The sequence below is a fragment of the Nestor notabilis genome, unplaced genomic scaffold (genome assembly GCF_000696875.1).
Source record: "Nestor notabilis isolate BGI_N333 unplaced genomic scaffold, ASM69687v1 scaffold5661, whole genome shotgun sequence".
Lineage (NCBI taxonomy): Eukaryota > Metazoa > Chordata > Aves > Psittaciformes > Psittacidae > Nestor > Nestor notabilis.
The window spans coordinates 207,669-227,890 of NW_009913322.1; the positions used below are offsets into that span (position 1 = coordinate 207,669).

The 20,222-nt window shown below is 41.5% G+C and overlaps 1 protein-coding gene across 1 annotated transcript in view; it reads right to left on the minus strand.

Annotated features, from left to right (window-relative positions):
* RPAP1 (RNA polymerase II associated protein 1) overlaps nucleotides 1-20,222 on the minus strand; it is a 34,482-nt gene that overhangs the window by 6,069 nt on the left and 8,191 nt on the right. The window contains exons 6-18 of the mRNA XM_010023152.1: nucleotides 19,614-19,820; nucleotides 15,701-15,816; nucleotides 15,199-15,297; nucleotides 14,643-14,744; nucleotides 13,713-13,880; nucleotides 11,252-11,434; nucleotides 9,364-9,498; nucleotides 8,989-9,168; nucleotides 6,736-6,893; nucleotides 5,268-5,447; nucleotides 4,395-4,590; nucleotides 2,743-2,852; nucleotides 742-937 (exon numbers count right to left, since the gene is read on the minus strand). Coding sequence (XP_010021454.1) covers nucleotides 742-937; nucleotides 2,743-2,852; nucleotides 4,395-4,590; nucleotides 5,268-5,447; nucleotides 6,736-6,893; nucleotides 8,989-9,168; nucleotides 9,364-9,498; nucleotides 11,252-11,434; nucleotides 13,713-13,880; nucleotides 14,643-14,744; nucleotides 15,199-15,297; nucleotides 15,701-15,816; nucleotides 19,614-19,820 — 2,030 coding nt within the window. The remainder of the gene's footprint in view (nucleotides 1-741; nucleotides 938-2,742; nucleotides 2,853-4,394; nucleotides 4,591-5,267; nucleotides 5,448-6,735; nucleotides 6,894-8,988; nucleotides 9,169-9,363; nucleotides 9,499-11,251; nucleotides 11,435-13,712; nucleotides 13,881-14,642; nucleotides 14,745-15,198; nucleotides 15,298-15,700; nucleotides 15,817-19,613; nucleotides 19,821-20,222) is intronic.

Sequence of the window (20,222 nt, forward strand, 5' to 3'; positions counted from 1 at the left end):
GGGATATTTAAGAATAGCCTGATAAATATCTGCTTTTCTACCTCAGGGCTCACTTGTATCCATCATGACCATCTCCACCACAGGTAACCAGTACTCACTTCCCTAGTGCTTCATAAAGCAGAAGTATGGCCAGTGGCTGAAGATGTTTTTCCCTCATCTGGCCAGATACTCCTATCAGTAACTGGTCAGCTAATTCAACACAAGGTGACAGAGGAAGAAGGCTTTGAGAAAGCTTATGCTACGTACTTCATCTCTCAAGGGCTCTGCCATTTCCTCTTCATGACTCTCATTCTAAAAACTCAGGGCAATCAGAAGTGGGAAGAAACCTCTTCAGTCACTGTAGCACCCATTCTCTTTTTTTCTTAATTTTTATCCTATTTTCCTTTGTCATATATGTTTCAACCATCCCTTTCCTCCTCTGACATTCACTTATTCTGCTTAGCCAAACAACAGTTATTTAACCCTTCTCAACATTCTTTATACAACATCCTTTAAGTGTCATCATTATTCATCTCCTGCTCTGTAATTCCAGCTTCCCAGCACCAACTGGATGTTGGAGTTCAAAGGCAGAAGGTATTTTTCAGATCCTCATCCTTTGTTTGTTTTAGAACAAAACCACAAAACAATCCTTTATAACAGTCCTACTAAGATCACTCTTAAGCCTAGGAAGATACAAATACTAACCTAGTCCAAGTATATAATCATTCACCAAGACCTTATAGTAAGAGAGTCTATTCTCACCTTGCTGGTCAGGCCCTTGTGAATGTCAGTGATGCTGTTGATGAGAAACAGGAGGGCAGTGAGGAAGGGGAAAGGTGACTTGGAGCCAACCAGGCTCAAAGGAGGTTTGCCTCCAGTGCAACTCAGAGATGCAATGCTGAAAACAGATTCTGGTGCTGGGGAACAGGACAGAGGGTTGCACAAAGCAGAACATGGCCTGTGTGAACAGATATAGAGAGAGGGGTCAGGTCAAAAGCACTTATACTGCTGCAAAATGATCTTGTAGGAATGTTACTATCTGAAATGTGCCACACATTGCAGTAAAACGGAAGCCCTGAAGACCATGAACAAACCTAGTATCAGTTGGTGAACTAAGCACCATCACCCTACAAGCCAACACCAGTGAGCTGTCAGGAGTAATAATCTTTAGCTACATTGTTCAGGACATGCAGAAATCCTGATGCAGTGGTGCATCTCTGATGTCAAACATTTGAAACCATTGGGCATCTGATTAACAAAAAAATGCACATTTCCCCACATATACACATAAACCAGGCTAATAAAGCTGCAGACCCACTCAAGACACTTCAATAATCACCCAACATGCAAAGCCAAAAAAACCAGCTTATATCTTAACGCTGACATTGCAAAGATGCTGCCCCTTACAAACTCATGAAATGTGTATTTTTAAACTCTATTCAGGCACAACCTGGCTTTAATGTACATGAACATGGCTGTCCATACTGCTCTTGGCATGGGCAAAACTAGAACATTTCATACCAGCAATGCTTGCAGGGTGCACTTAAGACTTGGCACATCTGTACAGGCAAGACCAGTTCAAAGAAGGGTGACCATAAGTATGTTGCTGAATGATAATGGGACAACAGGGCAAATACTGTCAAAGATCCACATCGTTACTCTATGACAGGGAACTAATTCTGTACATGCATTGCTCTTCCTTCCACTGGCATTACCATGTAGGAAATGTGTGAACGTATCTGGGGCTCACAGAGTACCCTGAATTCCTGACCATAATCTGCATGTTTAGACTAGGTTGTCAAAAATAAAGACAGAAATTAGCTGACTCTTCATTTTTACCAGCCAGTGTTAAGAGCCTAGAAGAATTCTTGCTGATAGGCTTTTACAGCCTGACCAAACCCATTGCTTTCAGACCTCAAGAACAGGCAGGAAAGGGTCTAATGAGCACCCCCGTGTTGAAAGCGTGCTTGGTGCTAAGAGCTTCTCAGTCATGAAAGATCATGGTCCAAATTGTTTGGTGACCACCCAAATACCAAAGACTTCAACTACACCTTATAAGAGATGTTCTCAGAAGCAGCCAGATATCTCCCTGACTACAGGCTGGGTGGTTTAGGTTCCCTCTCCAAAGGATGGATCATAGGCTAGTAGGGAGGCTCCCTCTACAGTGGAAAGACAGAATATCTGCGCTGCTTAACAGTTCCAAGAGCCACAGACAAAGGTTATGTCACCTAAATATCTGAAAGAACAGCTTGGTATCTGGCCTTTAGCTTTCCTGCAGAGACTTTCAAAGCTTTAGTGAAGCTCTGCAGAAGCTTGAAGATGACTGCCTAGTTAAAATATTTTATGTGAGCAGCATCATACAGAGCACATGAACGGTACATGCACACGCACTCTGTAAGAGAGACTCAAACTGATGTTACTTGTTTTTAAAAAACAGTGAAATCAAAGAATCAAAGCCAAGAGTGACTAAAATCAATCTGAAATTAACATGAAAACTACAACTACATGAAAAGGCAGAGATGCAGACCCAGCAGCAGCACAAGCAGGAAGGAGGAACTAGAGAACCTCTGTGGACATCATGCTTTTTGCTGTGAGGGGAGAGACAACAAAACAGGGTGCAGACAGAGCCTGACTGCACTCTAATTCACACACACAGAGCACATACGTACAGGGGAAAGGAATGGGAGGGGGAAAACTGCCACACAGTACAGTATGGAAAGGAAACTCCCTTAACGTCTGGGAACAGCAGTGAAATGGTTTTACCTGAGCAAGTCCCACATGCTCTGTATGGCTGGTTGGCTGAGAAGGGGCTGCAGCACCTCAGATGTCAAACGTTCCAGTTCCTCTAAGCAGTCAACTGGATTGACTGATGGCTGCAAAAGACATGGAGAAAGACAGGAAAAGATGGTGAATGAAGGTATTGCAGTGAGGGCAAAAAAACAGGTTGATTTAATTCTTTCTCTGTGTTCATTGTCTTTTTGCCAGAACACAAAATCTACACAGTGGTGCTGCTCTAGGTCAGAGCACAGAGGAGGCTGTAGCTTTTAGAGAACCATCCAAATTCTGCCAACCCTAGTAAGCAATATCCCAGAGGTTGAAGGCACATGCTGGCAAATTTTAATGTTCTTTCTCTTTATTAGAATGCTGGTTTAGGATCCAGAAATACTCATTTCTGTAACATAAAAACTAGTTTTCACCCAAGTGAAATCCCCCTCTAGAAATCAGTATAATCTACATGAATGTGTTAACCTTAGTTCTTAGTAGGCTAACAAAAATGTTCCAAGAAGGTCCCAGTAGTCTGGTTACTCTACAAATTGGGGTCTTTCTGACTATTCCATTCCAATGTGCTCCATGCAATCTTATTTTGATTTTTTAAATCAGATGAGCTAACCACTGGTAGATGATGGAACTTCCTTTTAAGTAGAAATAAAAAGTATGTCATGAAGGTTAAAAAGGAATTATTAACCTCTAAGGTTATCCTGGTTCTCTAATGCTCAGGACCTAATGACAGCAAGTGAAGGGTACCACCAATCTCTGGGGCACTGAAGTCATCTTGGAGAGATACTGGTGGTTCCCACCCCAGCCACATCTAACAAACTCAGTTGCTCTGGGCAAGTTTCAGAGGAGTTGCAAGACTGTGAGTAACTACAGCCACTAAATTACCCCCACACCTTGAAGACAGCTCTCCCAGGTCACACCTCACGCATGTCAGTTGGGCAGTAAAGAGGAAAATTGCATTTATCTTTAGAACATGAATCTTTACAGTAGCTGAAGTGTAAGACATTATTCTTCAATAGCACTGCACTGATGTGTCACCTTCCAAAAACTCACTTTAAAAGATGGTCACATACTACAGCTGTAACTGGGTTAAAGGAGTCGACCTTGAATGTCAATGGGGCAGCAAATAAATTTATCTCCATTGTTTCCTATCCAAAGTTCCTATGGCATGACCCTTAATGCTCAATCTTCCAACCAGATTATTGCAGTGTAGCTGTCCACATGTAAGCTCTCAGACCCCGGTGAATGCAAAAATGTGCAACCTGATTTAGCCCATAAAGAGAAAGAGCTGCCAAACTGAATCAGGCCATATTTGCTTCACGTTTTGGATCTCTGCTGTAAATCAGAACAGTCACAGCACTACCACCTACCCCGACTGAGACTCTGAGGCCAAAGGAAGAAAAGGACAAGAAAGGAAGACAGTGGTATTTGGCACTGCTAATGTGAAGGATCAGCAAACTTATCTGACTCTAAATGCACTGCAGCCTAGATATGAGCTGTGATAAACAAAACCTAGTCTCAACTAGATGCCTCAACATCTGTGTTGTTCAGCATTACCTGTAAGTTCAGGTTTTCACGGGTAATACACAAGCTGATGCTGGTGAGATGAAAAGACAACCTATATCTTCAGGCCTCACCTGCTGGCTACAAGCTCTGTAATAAACTCCCAAGTAGATGACATAAGTTGTGGTCAGAGGCTGGAGAGTTTGCCAAGTTTCTGTCTGGGATATCTCCTGGAGGAATTTTTTCAGACTGGTCTCAAGGAAGGGCTGTAATCCCGACACTTGATTCCAGGCTATGGAAGGAGGTGGAACCTGTTCACTATCTTCTGAGCTATTACTGAAACACAGTGAAAGAATAATTATACAGGATAACAAGTATCTCTCAGAAACAACTGTCTCTTTAAACAATCATTTTTAACAGCAAGATTTCCAAAGGCACGTGGGCTGGAAGGTGATACCCAACAACAGCCACTAGGGGAAAAACAATTATTTGCACATTAGACCAGACCTAATCAATTTAGGGATCAAGGACGATGCAGAAGCTACTCAGAAAAGCCAAAGTGTCTTCATTTGCATTACTCCATCCTTGAGCTGTGCTCTAGTTTTACTGGACATGCTACCTCAGTATCCAGCTTTAGTTAAAAGAGTTTCTTGCTTTTCACCAGAAAAAGTACCTGTTTCTTCAAATGCTGCTGCTTTGATGTCTATCAAAACCAACCACCTCTTAATCCTGACCCATCTTGGTCTCCACTGAGAGGTTCTTTCCTCCAAACCTCAGAGAGGTTATTTTGTTTTTCCCTAAAGGGAAGATTGAAGGGCCTTCTGAGCTCCTCTCAGCAGGGCATTTGGTTAACACTGCCCTTCTGCCCCATAGCTGGAGGCAGATTTTTACTCCTGCTTCTTACCAGGCAGAAAAAAGAAGGTGATGGCCAGGTCTCCAAACCAAAAAGAGGGAAGGCAGGATGTCAACTACTCAGATACACAGATCTGGTGACAGAGGGGGCCTACCTGCTCAGCTTGGCCTGCAGCTCTGCTGTGTAGCCTGCTGTTTGTGTCACATGTATCAGCAGAGTAACTACTGCCGACGCTCGCTGGACACACAACTCAGCCAGAGGGCTCTTCTCACTGCAAGTGCTGAGCAGCTCAGGCAGGGACTGCAGTATCCTCACCAGCACAGGGTAGAGATCCCTAGAGTAGGAATCACAGAATAGATGAGGTTGGAAAAGGTCTCTGGAGATCATCTATAGTTCAAGTCCCTGCTCAAGCCACATCAGCTAGAGCAAGTTTGCCCAACAATATGTCCAGTTGAATTCAAGGATGGAGAGTCCATAATCATCCTGTGCAGCCTGCTCCAGCATTTGATCAGCTTCACAAGTGTAGGAAATACTTTTTACTAAGTGAAATTTCCTGTATTTCCATTTGTGCCCATTGCTTCTTGTACTTCCACTTCATACCACTAAAAACCTGCCTCTACCTTCTTTGCATCCTCCCATCACACATTTATAAAGATTGCTAAAATGAGATTATGAGAACCACCACCAAAAGAACAAAAATAAACAGCCATGGAGAAAAGATGACAAAGAAAGAATACTGCCTTTCATTTGAATGGGACCTCCCTAATACTCTGCCTCCAAGCAGATAATCTCATGGAAAAAGTATTTTTATTCCTGATTCCCTAGTTCTCAGATTCTCAGCCCAAGTATCCACAGTGGTGATAATGCAAATTTAAGGAATCTTTTACTGTTTGTCTTTCCTTAATGTTACTTACAATGCAAAACTTATAGAGTTTTTAGTTTTTATTAACCAATACATCTGATTGGGCTGGAGAACACAATGTTGCGGAGGAACAATCTCCCTTCTGAAACTTAATACTGGTCTCCCTTTTACTCTTCAGAGCAACTCCACAGCCACCTCTGTGCTTTTAAGTCAGTGCAATTAAGGAGTAAGTTTCAATGCTTAAGGTAGGCAGACTTATCCCAGTGTAGACCTTGATGGTCAAGCACAACTGCACTGGAAAGGGATGTGGCATGCAGTTTGTCTGCATCACTCTGCCTCACTTAACATGCATGCTGGTGACTCCTGCCCACAGACTGCCTTCAGACCATCAGATTCAGCCCTCAGTGTGCTGCAAACTATGTGTGTGTTGGTGTCACACAAACACAGATTATCCATGCCTTCAAGGGGAAAAAAGATGCAGCCCTAAAAAGCTAGGGTGATCTCTCATAGTATAGAGGAGAAACAACAAAATACCACTGCTTAAACACAGGAGATAAAGAACAACCACAAAAGACAATACTCAGCACAAATATCTATAGGAACTGTGAGTTTTACTGCAGGAGGCCAGAGTGAGGGAGATAAGACTCGCTGAAGGGAGTAGAGACCAAGCCTGGAGATCCCTATATTGGCCCCTCTGGAACAGGATGTCTGTTTTTTCTGTGGTGCCTCCCACCCTTATTTCTCCAGCCTTAGGCTGTACCTGTAAAGATCACAGGCCTGACCATAAGCAGCAGCCACAGCCCACAACCGGAAGGCTTCAGTGCTTAGCCTGATGGCTTCTTCCCTTGGCAGCAGCAAGTCCACTGGGTCTTCAGCTATAAAGCGACTTAACCGACTTTTCATTTCAAATTTGTTAAGCTGTAAACCAAACCAACCAGAAAGAAAAGAATGAACAGCAGAAAAAGGGATAAGAGATATCAGTTGCATGCATCATCATAGAATCATAGAATGGTTTGGGTTGGAAAGGACCTTAAGATCATCTAGTACCAAGCCCCCTGCCATGGGCAGGGACACCACATTACTCTGACAGAAGAGCTGCAGATTTCAGTTCAGCTCATTCACAACTCCTCTTTGCCCTATTCAAATCTGCCTTTATCTTATGTAATCTCAAGGAGCACACTACGAAGGATCAATAAATGGTCAAAGGCTCTTAGAGAGAAGTATTCCTGGAAGGGATGCTTAGGCGTTACCTAATCCGTTTCTAACACAAATCAACTAGATCTAAATAATTTCTGACAGAGGTTTCTCTGGCCCACACACACTCTTGGTTTGGATGTTCTCTGCAGCATTTAACTGATTTGAAGAAAATACATATTTATCCTTCTTTAAGTAGTCGTAAATAGCACTCTATTAGTCAAGATTATATGTAAAGGTACATCTAACAGAAAACACTGTATACAAAAGTACTGGATCGATGCTGCTTTTGGTTTTGGGAGGTCACACTAAATGGCTTTCAGGAGGTTCTACAACCTAAATCTTTCTATGATTCTAACTTATTTCACAAAAAGGGTACCTCCTGCCCATTACTTTTATAAGATGATAACATTTTGACGCCTTGGAAATGTTCTGAGGTTATTTTGGTGTTGAATTAAGCACGGCATGACTCATTTGCCGTTCTCTAGAAATAATTTTTATCCTCCCCAACAACTGGGTATTTTTGTGTAGCCATAAAAAAAAAAATAAAATAAAAAGAGCTTCTCTCTTCCTCTCCCACACGTAAAAAAAAAGCTTGTGTGTGATCTGTCTAAACAAATGAGGTAACAATGTCTTTTTCACAACACAAGGACATATTATAGATAATTAAAAATTCAAATGCTTTAGAGACATCTAAAAAAAAAATCAATGCACACCAGCAAGAAAGCACAAGGAGCTGATGAATCAAACTATGAATTCTGACACCTCTCCTACATAACAGAGGGCAAAGTCAAATTTACTTCCAGTGGAGGAAGATGGAAGAATTTTGTTGTTAGCTAAAATGAATTCATGCATTGATGATTTTGATTTAGTTTATCTTCCATTCCCATGTTCAAGTGCATGTAGCAAGCCATATGAAAGCGTAACAGAACTGAAGCCCGAGTAGTTCATTGTAAGCAATAAACCTTGTGGATAAAAGCAAGTGGAGCCTTGTAAGCAATTTTTACATGCCTTGAAACACCTGGAGTACACGAAGCCTGAAACAGAGTCAAATTCAGAGATTTTCTGTTACGTTATTAGCACCACTTACAGCCTTTAAATATCCTACTATCCATTATCAGCATGTTATTCTATGTATTTTGTAGCACAGGCTGGTGTTCTGCTGCTGATGGTAGCAATTTACTGGATGGCAATTTATTAGATGCTGTTAACAATACTGAACCAAAAACCCTAAGAAGTGCTCACTGCACTGTAATGGGTGCTGCTCATGGTAGATGTTACGCATTTATAGCATCAGTGTGATTATTCTATATGAGTGAATGCAATTATCTCTGAAGCTGAAAACCTGTCCAGAAGTACATGAGAGAAGCTGGAAATACTGATAAATGCCCTCAGAGTTATTAAGACAAATTAATGGCAGAAAAGTTCAACCAGGGTTGTAAAACACAAGGATAGCGATTAAATCTCTGGTTTATACAGACCTAAGCTGCCTGTCACTGGAACATGGGAGAACAGAAAGCATCACACACCATGTGCTCTAAACATCTGCTATTGGTCAGTATCACTGAGCTGTGCTATGTGATTTTGCATAAAACATAGAAAAAGAAAACAGCAAAAAGCTTGAGACAGCTCTTCTACTGGTATACAGCAAAAGACATCATTATTATGACAGTCAACAATTCCTTCAAAACACACATGTGCACCATCTCCACAACAATTATTGCAGCTTCAGCTCAGCTACCTTGAGTTAATCCTCAGTCTTTGCTTACACAGAACAAAGGCCTCTGCAATCAGAAAAGCTCTTCTGAGAAACACTCACCAGCCTGGCTGTTGCATTGCGGCCTCCACCTGCCAACACTCTGATGAATTTCATAGCAGTGGCACAGGCAACTCCATGGAGACTGGTGAGCAGACACCCTGGTTCAGCCACTTGGGGATCCCACTGAGTAGGGAGAAATTCCCTGACAATGGTCTCAATCAACCGAGGACAGTCAAGCAGCTGCAGAGTAACAGCAGGCACAACGTAACTAAAGCAGCACAAGTACCTAAAGGTATGCAGTTATGCAGACATACAGAACACATGCAAAACACACAAGTTTGTTTGATCTCCTTGCCATAACTCTACCTGCTTCTTTCTTCCCTTATTCAAACCTTTCTCTATCATGCCCAAGCTCTTGTACAGTGGGAGATTTACCTGGCTGCATGCTTCAGAAGAGTGCCTTGCTATGTGGGTGAGGATGTGCAGTATATCTAGGACTACTGTTGGAACAGGTCGTACCACCTCCAGGATGTATCTCAGCCGGTGCTGGATCCGTGTCTTCAGAAGTCCCTGGGGGGAAAGAAGGGGGGGATGAAAAAAATCCATTATGCTCTTCACAATTGCTCTCTGAACTGCAGTTGCTGGAAGATAAAAGGAGATTCAGTTACATCTCTTGCAGGGTGACAGCTTTAAAATTACCAGTGGGGAGTCAAAGAAATAAGTTTCTGTGGATTTGCTACTACGTTAGCAAATGAGCAAGAGCAAGAACAACTGAACTTCTGTTCTGAATCCAATCACTAGTGGGGTTTGGATACTTACATTTTCATACTCTGGAAAACAGAAGTAATAGGGAACAGGAAAATAACCTGCCCTATAAAAGACTACTAAAACGTAGTGTAGATGAAAAGGGTTCTCATGCTCCTTCAATCATTTTGGGTAGACACCACCTCCAGCACTCTGCCTGATAGTACCTGTCATGTCAGACAAAGCTGACGGAAGCAGAGAACAGACCCAAATTCCTGTTTTGCAGCAGGAAAAGAGATGCAGAGAGACAGTGTGATTTTTATTTTACATTACACAGAGTTGAAGACCATGATCAGTGGCAATGCCTGGGAAACAAGTCTTCAGTTTAAGTGACAGCATCACACATTCCTAGTTCTAAGAAAAGACAACTCCGTAACACCTGAGTTCATAGTACTGACACTTCTAAATAGCTGTAGCCACGCAATGTTGTAGTTCTCGGTCTGACTGAGTTCAGCTCTAGTTTAAATACTCCTTTTCCAACAGTGTGGAGTTATCGGGTTACAACAGCCAATAAGCAGGTGTGAAATGGAATGTCACAACTGCAACAGTGGAGAATTTTATGCCAAATATCATCTGAGTTTGTGCCACTTGGAACAAGTTAAAATCCATTATGCTGAACCATGAAAGTGTTTCTAGAATCACAAACTGATCTCATGTCTTATCTACAACTCTTTTGTTAAGCTTTTTAAACAGTGTTATCTAGTAGAATACAACTGAAATCATGAAATCTCTAAACAAGACCCTACGCCCAAGTATAATAACTTATTTTCCCAGTGAAGCTTTTAACCAAGTGCCATTGGAACACAGGCTCAAGCACGTGGACTAAGTGATGACTTAATGACAAGTGGCTAAACGCAGGGTTTAATGATTGCAGCAGGCAGGAGAGTTGCACCAGCTCCACCAACGCTGAATGTAAGATAACAAAGATTGCTATTTTTAAAACTCTTATTAGGAATGTGGGATTAGGCTTAAATATGTTGAGTAATTCCTTCCAAATGATGCAACTATCTTAGAAATGCAAATACGAAGAATGAAATTGGAGAAATGCTAAGTAACCACCTTATACAAAAAGAATGTTGTTGTACAAATCTGACTAGCTCTGAACTATCTAGCTGTGATGATCATTTTTAACTTCACAAAAGTGCATACAGATACTTCAGTAATGGTTGGAACTTTTCCAGTTTTAACTCAAGTAAGTGAGCTTGAAAATCATGTCTGTACACAGTCTTCCAGCAAGTCTTACAAGGTCACCAATGTTCTAGTTGCCAGTTTCCCTAGAGGAAGGTAGAGATACTTAATGATACTAAAATCACACAGGTCAAGTCTCAACATTTTGAGAGATCAATAAAATTACCCTCCTGGTAATATATGACAGACACAAAACATCCAACAGCCAGGGAAGAGTTCTAATTCTTGTTCTGAATGTTATTAATAACATACACAGGAGGGTAGATGGTTCAACAGCACACACACAGATCCTATTTTCCTAAAAGGATTTCAGGTCTAGCTCTGTCCTTACCTTTACAACATCGTATCGGGCCACATCTGGATCTGGCTTGTTTTCATCTTTTAACTTTTTATCTTGAGACTTCTCTGTTCCATTTAATTCTTCATCTTCCTCCTCCTCTTCCTCCTCATTGCTGGGGACAAAGGGGAACGCAGCCATCCCTTGGTACCATGAGAAAGTCCAATCAAGATATTTCTATAAGAAGAGTTAAAGACACATAAACTGAAATTCTCATAAAGAAATCATGGAAGACAAAAAAATTCAAGGATGCTTTTGATTACGGAATGCTTTATTGATTTCCACTTAACCCCAGGAAAACAGGAACACCATAAAGGGGATTCTGAACAGGTACAAGTAGAAAGCAACGTATTTTCACAGAAGAGATTTTAACCTATGACCCACACACACTTGAGAAACTATGAAAAGCAATTACCATGAGGTGAATTAAATTCACTACATGGGTTAACAGAAATGCAGCTTAACTGGAAAATGTTTCAGATAAAAATAAACAAACCACCAAGGCTCTAGAAGTTAAATTGGAATTTAGCATTTATTGGCTCTATTCCCATTTCTGGACCTATGTGGAACTTAGGACACAAATAACAGAGAATGGTGATGTAAAAATTGGTAGGTTAGAATAAAAGACTGCCTGGTGTATTTGTCCATGTTTGTTTGGCTTTTGTTTGAACACTCCTCAGCTTCAGCAGACTAAATAAAAAATCCCTTCTTTGTTCACAGCTAATGACCGTGTCAGACAGCCTCAAGATCTGGGGCCATGCTGCAATACGAGAGCTTCCAACTCTTCAGAGAGGGGATCGCTCCCATAACAGATCTACTTCCCTCAAAGTGTTTTAAAATACAAAAGATGCTCAAACTGAATACTTGCACTACTTAATAGCTGCTTCAGATTTCCAATTCCTGAACAGGAAACTAGAAGTAACTACCAATTAGTCAGAAAATATATAATAGACTTCAACTAAACCCTGAGCTGGTTTGAAACATTTCAAATGCAAGTGCCAAGGAAGCAGCAGTTATTAATAAAACGGTAATAAAAAGCAAAGTTGGTAGGTGAGTGAATGACATGGTCAGAAGAGGTCTGAATTCAGGGGATGAAGCTATGAGTCCATCTCTAGTACAGAGTTTGGGACTATAGCCTTCCTTCCCCCAAGAGCAGGAAAAGCACAAGACCTGGGCCTTCGAAGTAAGCAGAGAGAAAGGTGCTTCCCTCCCATAACCATTGATGAACAAACAATACCTTCAGGCAGCATCATTTTTACATGTGTTCACCTTCTGTGTTTATAATGGGGATAAATCCCATTTTTTTTTTTTACAAATCCTGGAGCAAAAGGCCAGACCTCCAGCCCCGTCCCTTCCTCAGAGACTTTTTTAAACTCAGCAGCATGAAGACTCCAGGAAGGACTTCCCAAATGAGAATATAAAGACACAGCATTCACAGTGCTGCTTCTGGCATCAAGAGTCAGCAATCCCTGCTTATACAAGACACCACAAGCTTTGATCTGAGAATCAGAGCACTACAGACAGCTATAAACCAGAATAATATCAGAAGAAAGAAAGAAAAGCACATCAAAAAGCTGATTCATAGCATTCATAGCACCTACAATGGGTAGGCAGGACTTCTACTAGAAGCAGAATACCATTACTCATAGCTTAGAAAAGGAGCAAGATGTGGAGAAAGCCACCTTAGTCCGTCATTTTAATTGCCTCCCCACTAGGCATAGCTCTAAAGGCCCAGGAGAAGTTGCAGGGGGCTTCTTGAGATCCACCCACTCTTCTCTATCACCAGCCCCTTTACAGTCAGACATAATAGCAGTTCTCATGAAAGGAACTTGAAACACAGCCTACAGCACGCTTTGCCTGCAATGGACTGCTTCTGTCCATTGAACTCAATCTTGCTGTTCAGGGCCCTCCAGTATCTCTGAACACCCAAAAGAAATTTTAACAGATGAAAAAGCATCAGGGAGAAAACAGACACATAAGAAGGCAAAATTAAGTACTTATTAGTGTAAGAAAAGCACATGAGAACAGCAGAAATGGACAATGAGAGAAAACAAAGACAGCATCATTCTGAGGCTTAAGGGAAAGCAGGGAGAATACTTAATCTGTTCAGAAGCAGGAAAACTACAAAACAAGAAGCCAACGAAAGAGACCATATTAAAAAAAATAAATTGTGCCCATACATCAGTAGATTGTAAAGACATAAAAAGGAAGAGAACCTCAACAACCCGTACAGGATTTTATCATGGAGCAGAGTAATTTAAACAAGACAAAAAGACATCTGAATCTCTCAAGCTGGGATAACACACCGTCTGTCCCAAAGCACAGCAATTCTATTGACCATTAAGCTAACCCATGCAGCAATCCTTTGTTCAAGCCACTTACCATGTCTCCTCATTCTGATTCCTGTAAACAGTTCAGCATGAAATCAAACCCAGGCAGTCAGTAATTGCCTCACCTCATCATCGAGTGACACCAGCAGAGCCCGGAGAGCACCAACAGCTGCTGCCATGACATTATCCACTGCATCATCCAGCGAGAAGCGCAGCAAGAAGAGAAAGCCAGCATCAAGCAGCAGACGCAGAATGCTGCCCTTCAAGGAGGAAACAAACTCTCCAGCCCTGGCCTGAAATACATATTACACAGTCAGTGTTAAAACGGTCTCATTCTGCATGTTTGCCTCTTCCCATTTCTACTGTAAAGCAGCTAAACTGCGTGCCAGGGTTTTTCCCCTTATTTTCTCCTCCTTTCATTCTACAGAGGCATGTAACTCCAGTTTCTTAATGCAGGAAACCTTTCTTTCTAAAGCCTGGAACCATCTCCTGACTTCAACCTGTTCTGCCCCATCATACTGCTCAAAACCACACTGCTTCTTCTGTCTCCACTGCTGTTAAGAGGGCAGGTTAGCACTTCCCCTAAGACTTAGGTGGAAATGTGCACAGAAGCAAATATTCATTCTGCTTTATGCTATTGGAACATCACTGAGTAGGCTGGTTCATTCTCACCTCCTATAGAAAAAGCACATTATGAAGCTGGCTCAGGCAACAGGAGTGAAAGGGTCACTGCCAAGGATATAGGTTTGTCACAAAAGTGACACAAAAAACTCCCAGACTTGTGTCCAAATCAACAACAGAAGTGAAGCTGCAGCACTGCTGCTGAACAACACTTGGAAGCATCTTCCCCCCTCCAGAGAAACCTGAAACTCAGTTTATGTCCTAACCCTTAACTTTTCTAACAGTAAGCAGAATCTCAGTGAAAAAAGAATGCCCTGCTGATTTTTCTCACCTTCACTGAATAGTACAAAGCAAACAACTAATACCAGAGAACTCGGGTCCTGATCCACCAGAAACCTGAATTATGGGGAGGAATTCCACAGGAAATTACTTACCTTCTGAACAATACGACCCAAGACCTGCAGAGCCAGTGTCCTCTGTTGAATAACTTGGCTGCGAGACAAATGAAAGAGCTCTTGGAGAGAATAACCAGCCCTCTAAATGGGGGAGACACCAAAACAAAACAACTAAACAACTCAGCTATAGGTAAAAACAGGCCCCTTCAAGTAAGATTAACTGAAATACTGCATAATGGGAGATAAACTGCAATGCAATGTTGTTTGCTGCCTCGTGGCAATCACAAAAGAGATTCTAATCGTTGATGTGACAGGAGAAAACTGAACTTCTTAAGAAAAGGATGAACATGCACCTTTTTCCAACACCACAAATTCTCAATGCATTAAAGAAAAAAGCATTAATGGAGTTTTCTGCAAGTGAAGTAGCTAATGCATACAGACCAGCTTCTCTTCAGGAGCTTGTTTCAAAAGGAAATCACCTGTCTGCACTTTCCTACTAAGGTTTTTGTCACTAAAAAGCCTTGGCACAAAAGGAATCTGCCAAATCATACACAGAAAACAAATGAGTGTACCCTTTCTACTACATTACACCCACCTCTGCCTCTTCTCCATGGTGATGCAGGCCTAGATGTGTTGGTAAATCAGCATCTGCAGGAATCAATTCTCCTTTTAAACTGAATCGAGCTTGCATTCCCTACAACAAAAGCGTGGAGAGAGAAAAAGATTACTTCTATTGCCTTCCACTCCATTCTCCACTTCAAACACCACTGCTTGTATCGACTGCTGGAAGGGAAGAGTTCAAAAACTCCTCAGCTCAGACCTCAAATTCTTAGGAAGTATTCCCCTTTTTCTTAGCTTTCAGACCTGTTTCATCTCAGATTACAGTTGATGGACTCTCACTTCCCAGCTCTCTTGAGCACTACAAACTGAATTGTCCACGTATCATCCCACCCTGTGGAAGAAACTGGGAAAAGTCCCAGTCCAATGAAATCTTACAGATTAAGCACAGGACTAGTTTTTGAAGCCTTCAAAACAGTTACTGCTGAGAAGTATGATCCACACACAAACATGAAAAATATCAGTTTCTGCTTTCACACCTTTTTGGTTTTCTTCTGCTGGGGCAAGGGCAAATCTTTCATCCATTCCAGCTTCTCAAACTCCACATTGTCCATGTGAATCCATTCCTTCTTGGGCTTCACAGGCAGATCATCATCTTTGTCGGGGAGAAAAAATAGCAGTCTTACCTTCTAAGGCAGGAATGAAGGAAATACTATTCCCTCTTCACCAAGCTACTTGGCTTAAAAACTGCATCAAATATAGAATTCATGTAAAATAGGAAGAAAACGGTTTTCAAATTGACTGTTGGCTGATGCATAAACATCAAAGGTTTGAAACTGTTTTCATCTTTCATGAGAGCTAGAAAAGGAAGTGAACAGTACTGTAATGAAATTCACAGACAAGGCTAATTTATGAGAAGTTGAGCAGAAGTCAGGACACAAATAAGGCAAAGTGATTGGAATCAGGGCAGAAAAGTAGTATCAACCCTACTTTTGAGGAAGCAAACCTTGTGTCATCCAGGAAGGGGAATGCTAGAGGAGATGTGAAATGATTCAAAAGTATTAATCATAGAATGGGTTGGGTTGGAAAGGACCTTAAGATCATTTAGTTCCAACCCCCCCTGCCATGGGCTGGGACACCACACACCAAACCATGTCACCCAAGGCTTCATCCAACCTGCCCTTGAACAATGCAGAAAGGTCCAAGCAAATAATTGGAAGCCAGTACCACTTCAGCCCAGATACACTGGAGAGATCAGAAACACTACTGTTGATGCATTCATTACATTTGTGATGCTGCTCTTCATTCCGTGTCCCCCACTGAAGGCTTGAGGAGACCAGCTTGAGAAGATCAGAACAGCTGAGAATTTACACAGCTTGCCTGAGAAAAAGACTCAGCAGGGGAGCTGCACAGCTGAACAAGAATTTCAAAGGTTGAAGTACTTAAGGAAGAAAGTACTGATTTAACTTTCTAAAGTGCTTTGGCTGGAAGAATTTTAGAAACAAGATATTTATACTAGATATCACAAGAGTTGCCCTAGGAAAGAGACAGATCAGCATATAGAAGAATCTCACAAGTGAAGGGACAGGAGAAATACAACCAGAAATTATCTGAACACTAGGAAACGTAATGCTTTGCTACTAGGATACTACGCCATACTGGCATGAGAAGAGATGAGCTAAGAAGTCCTTGCTATCTCAAAACACATCACACATTAGGACAGGAACAGGCAGTCTGAGGGCATGAGAAACAGCAGCATCACTCCTGCTGGAGCAGCCCAGAACTCACTTGCATTGCAGCTATTAATCCTGGTGCCCTGGTCTTCTCTTGTAAGGAACAATAAGTCCCACTGAGATGTTCTTCTTTCATCTCGTCTTTCCCTGCTGATAACTGGCCTGAAACCTAACCTTTTAATTTCCTCCAATTAGCAGATAAACTTTCAGAAAGGGCACTCATCCTTTTTAGGATGAAGCTTCACCCTTATGATCAATGTGGTATTGAGTCAGGCAGGGAACCAAGCACAAAGTTATCTTCCTCAGCCAGAAAGCTGTTCCGCAGAATTCTAGCCAAAGGCTCAGCACACACTTTAATTGAAGAGAAGAAAAAAGCATCTGAAATGTAAGAAAGTTGAATGTTTGTGGGTGGTAGCTGCAAAACTAGAGGAAATGATATCAGCAGAAAAATGAGATCTATTAATATATGTAATTGTTTTCTCCATTAATCACTAAATTGATAGGGTTGAGTTAACCATTCTGTGAATAGGATTATGCATATTGTCACCAGCCCTTAGTGTTATGACCTTGTCAACAGGAAAAGACAGATATATTCCAAGGCATCAGCAGACTTTCCAGTTACTGAGAAATCCCTTTACAGAAACACAAGCTGACAGTGCGAATGCAACATCTGCACTGAACTTTTTCAGACCTGACTTGTATTAAAGGCTGCCACCCAGCCTCTTCTCTTTCTGCTTTGTTCCCTTTTTGTCTCAGTACCAGAACATACTTTTCCATTTGATAAGATTACAAGTTGCTGGATAAAGGCTTCACCTATCTTATTTATCAGAAACAGTGGCCTTTTATGTCAATAAAGGACAGGTTTGACTTTTGAGCAATCCCATTGCTTTGTGTCATCCTCCTCTCCCTGGGGAAATTCAGAATGACTGAATGACAGTTATTCATAAGGAGTTTCCTTCTGAGCACAAAGAAATGCAAAATCCCAAAACTAAGTGCTAATGTCCAGTTAGTATTTTACATATCGTGTTGTCCAAGATGGGCTGCAAACTTAGGTGCTGGAAAGGCTTCCCTTGGTTTTATAGCTTGCTTTGTTCTTTCAAATATCCTGAGGAAGCTCTTCTTCTTTCCCATGCAGTCTTCCATGGGAAGCAAAAGATGCTGTCAGCACACAATAAGCTATTCCCAAAAGCACTATTACAATCTTGTCCAGCCTTTACAGGCTGAACAACTCCCTCCCATTGCTCCCAGGCAAGTCAAAGAGTGCCACTTAATCTGGTGCTACTTGTGCACTCAACTGTTCTCAAAATAAAAAGAACAAAAAATAGTCTCTTTGATTAAGATGGATTTGTGGAAAAGTAAAACTTAGGAGAAACAGGAAAAGGACTATTCAGTGAAGTGTCTTCCTCAATAAGAGGCTAATCAGCTTTCCTTCTCCTGCACGTGTACACATACACACTTACAGACATATCCCTCTCATCAAGAGAATGTTACCTCTTACAAACAGCAAGCTGAAAGCCAGAAGTGATTCAGAGACCTCTTTAATCAGTCTTCATGTTGCACTGGGACACAAAGAATGCATTAGAAGAGAAGATCAAGAGATGGAGAGAGGCAAGAATTGACATGAAACTGGGGATGAAGCATGCTAACAAGAGAATGGGGAAGATGAGAATTGGAGCCTAAAACCACAACAGAGAAAAAAAGATGGCTAAAGAAAAAACTGCAGTGAGTAAAACAACAATAAGAGCAGAAGCTTACAGGGAAAACACTTCTCCACCATGAGAATATATGGGTTGCTTTAGCTGCTGGGAATAAAACAGCTTTCTCCTCATATAGGTATATGTTGAGTATTAAATAGCACTAAGAGGCAACAGCTCTGTACGTTTCTTCCAAAAACAGCAGAACATTCTACACTTTAATACTTCCCTGAAGCTTACGGGGAAAACACTTCTTTTCTCCACCATGAGAATATATGGGTTGCTTTAGCTGCTGGGAATAAAACAGCTTTCTCCTCATATAGGTATATGTGGAGTATTAAATAGCACTAAGAGGCAACAGCTCTGTAAGTTTCTTCCAAAAAAAGCAGAACATTCTACACTTTAATACTTCCCTCCATCAAAACACAAAGAAACAAACCATATCCTGTGTAAATCACCACACGGGCTCTGAGATACAAGCCACAAAGTGGGGACACCAGGAATAGTGTCACGGTAAGTCATATGTGCACTATGTGAACCATCTGCCTGAAGTGAGACTGACTCTGTTCTCCACGCTATGTTGTAAGCAAATCACTAACTCCTACCTATCCAATGCCCTCCTGCCCCCAACCACTCCTAGTTAAAAGAAATTATTCAAGCAGTTGAATCTCACTACCACTCCTCTGTTTCCCTGTTCACTCAACTTCACAGAGGAGCAATGTTGTCTAGTTTAAACCACATCTTCTCTTCAGAGACATGAGAACAAATTTCAAAACCAAAGCAAGATGCCCCACTGAATAGCTCACCTCCATTAGGTAGTGTATTACCCTTCTAATCTATGGAGCCCATCTGGAAATAAGAGAGATTTTCTTTGTTGACCCAAGATGTATATACTTTTAAAAATGGTAAATTCTGAGTTGGGTAACTAACAAAGTGCCACATCAATCCAATCTGGATTGATGCAAACACCATAAAAACCTTACATTCATGTTCAGAACATTAACAACATGCACTTTGTTTCTTACCTGTGATTTCTACCTTTGTATTTTCTTCTTCCCTTACAGATTCTTCCAGACCAGACTCCTGTGTGGAAAGAGATGATCTTACACCATGCTGAGCCACAGGCAGAGATTCCACAAACTCCTCCTGTCTGTTCTGTTCCATTTTTAATTCCTTCTTCTGGCCTTCACTGCCACCACGTCGTGACTTTAAGAAAGCAACTAAACTGGGATCTGCAAGTATTGACAAAGAGACAGACAGAGATGTGACAGAAAGTCTCAAAATACTTGGTCTGCCTATAAGCTCCTGCTATTTGCATTTTAGTCTTTTCACTCCCATTCCACATGCCCTCTTTTTCTGTACCATCACTTCTTTTCAAACTGAGACACTTGAATGGTGAGGCAACACCAGAGAAAGAGCTGATACATGTCTTTCAAAGTAAAGCAACCACAAAAATTCTAGTTACTCTCCCAACTTACAAATAAAAAGATAATAATTTCTTTCCCCCTCACTGCCACTGAAAAGGCATCATTGTGCAGAGAATTGTGGTCTGTGATTTATAGGAAGAACCCGGGTCTGACAGTTTGCTACCCTGCCTGTGGACCAGTCAGCAGCATCAAACTGAACACTGCAGG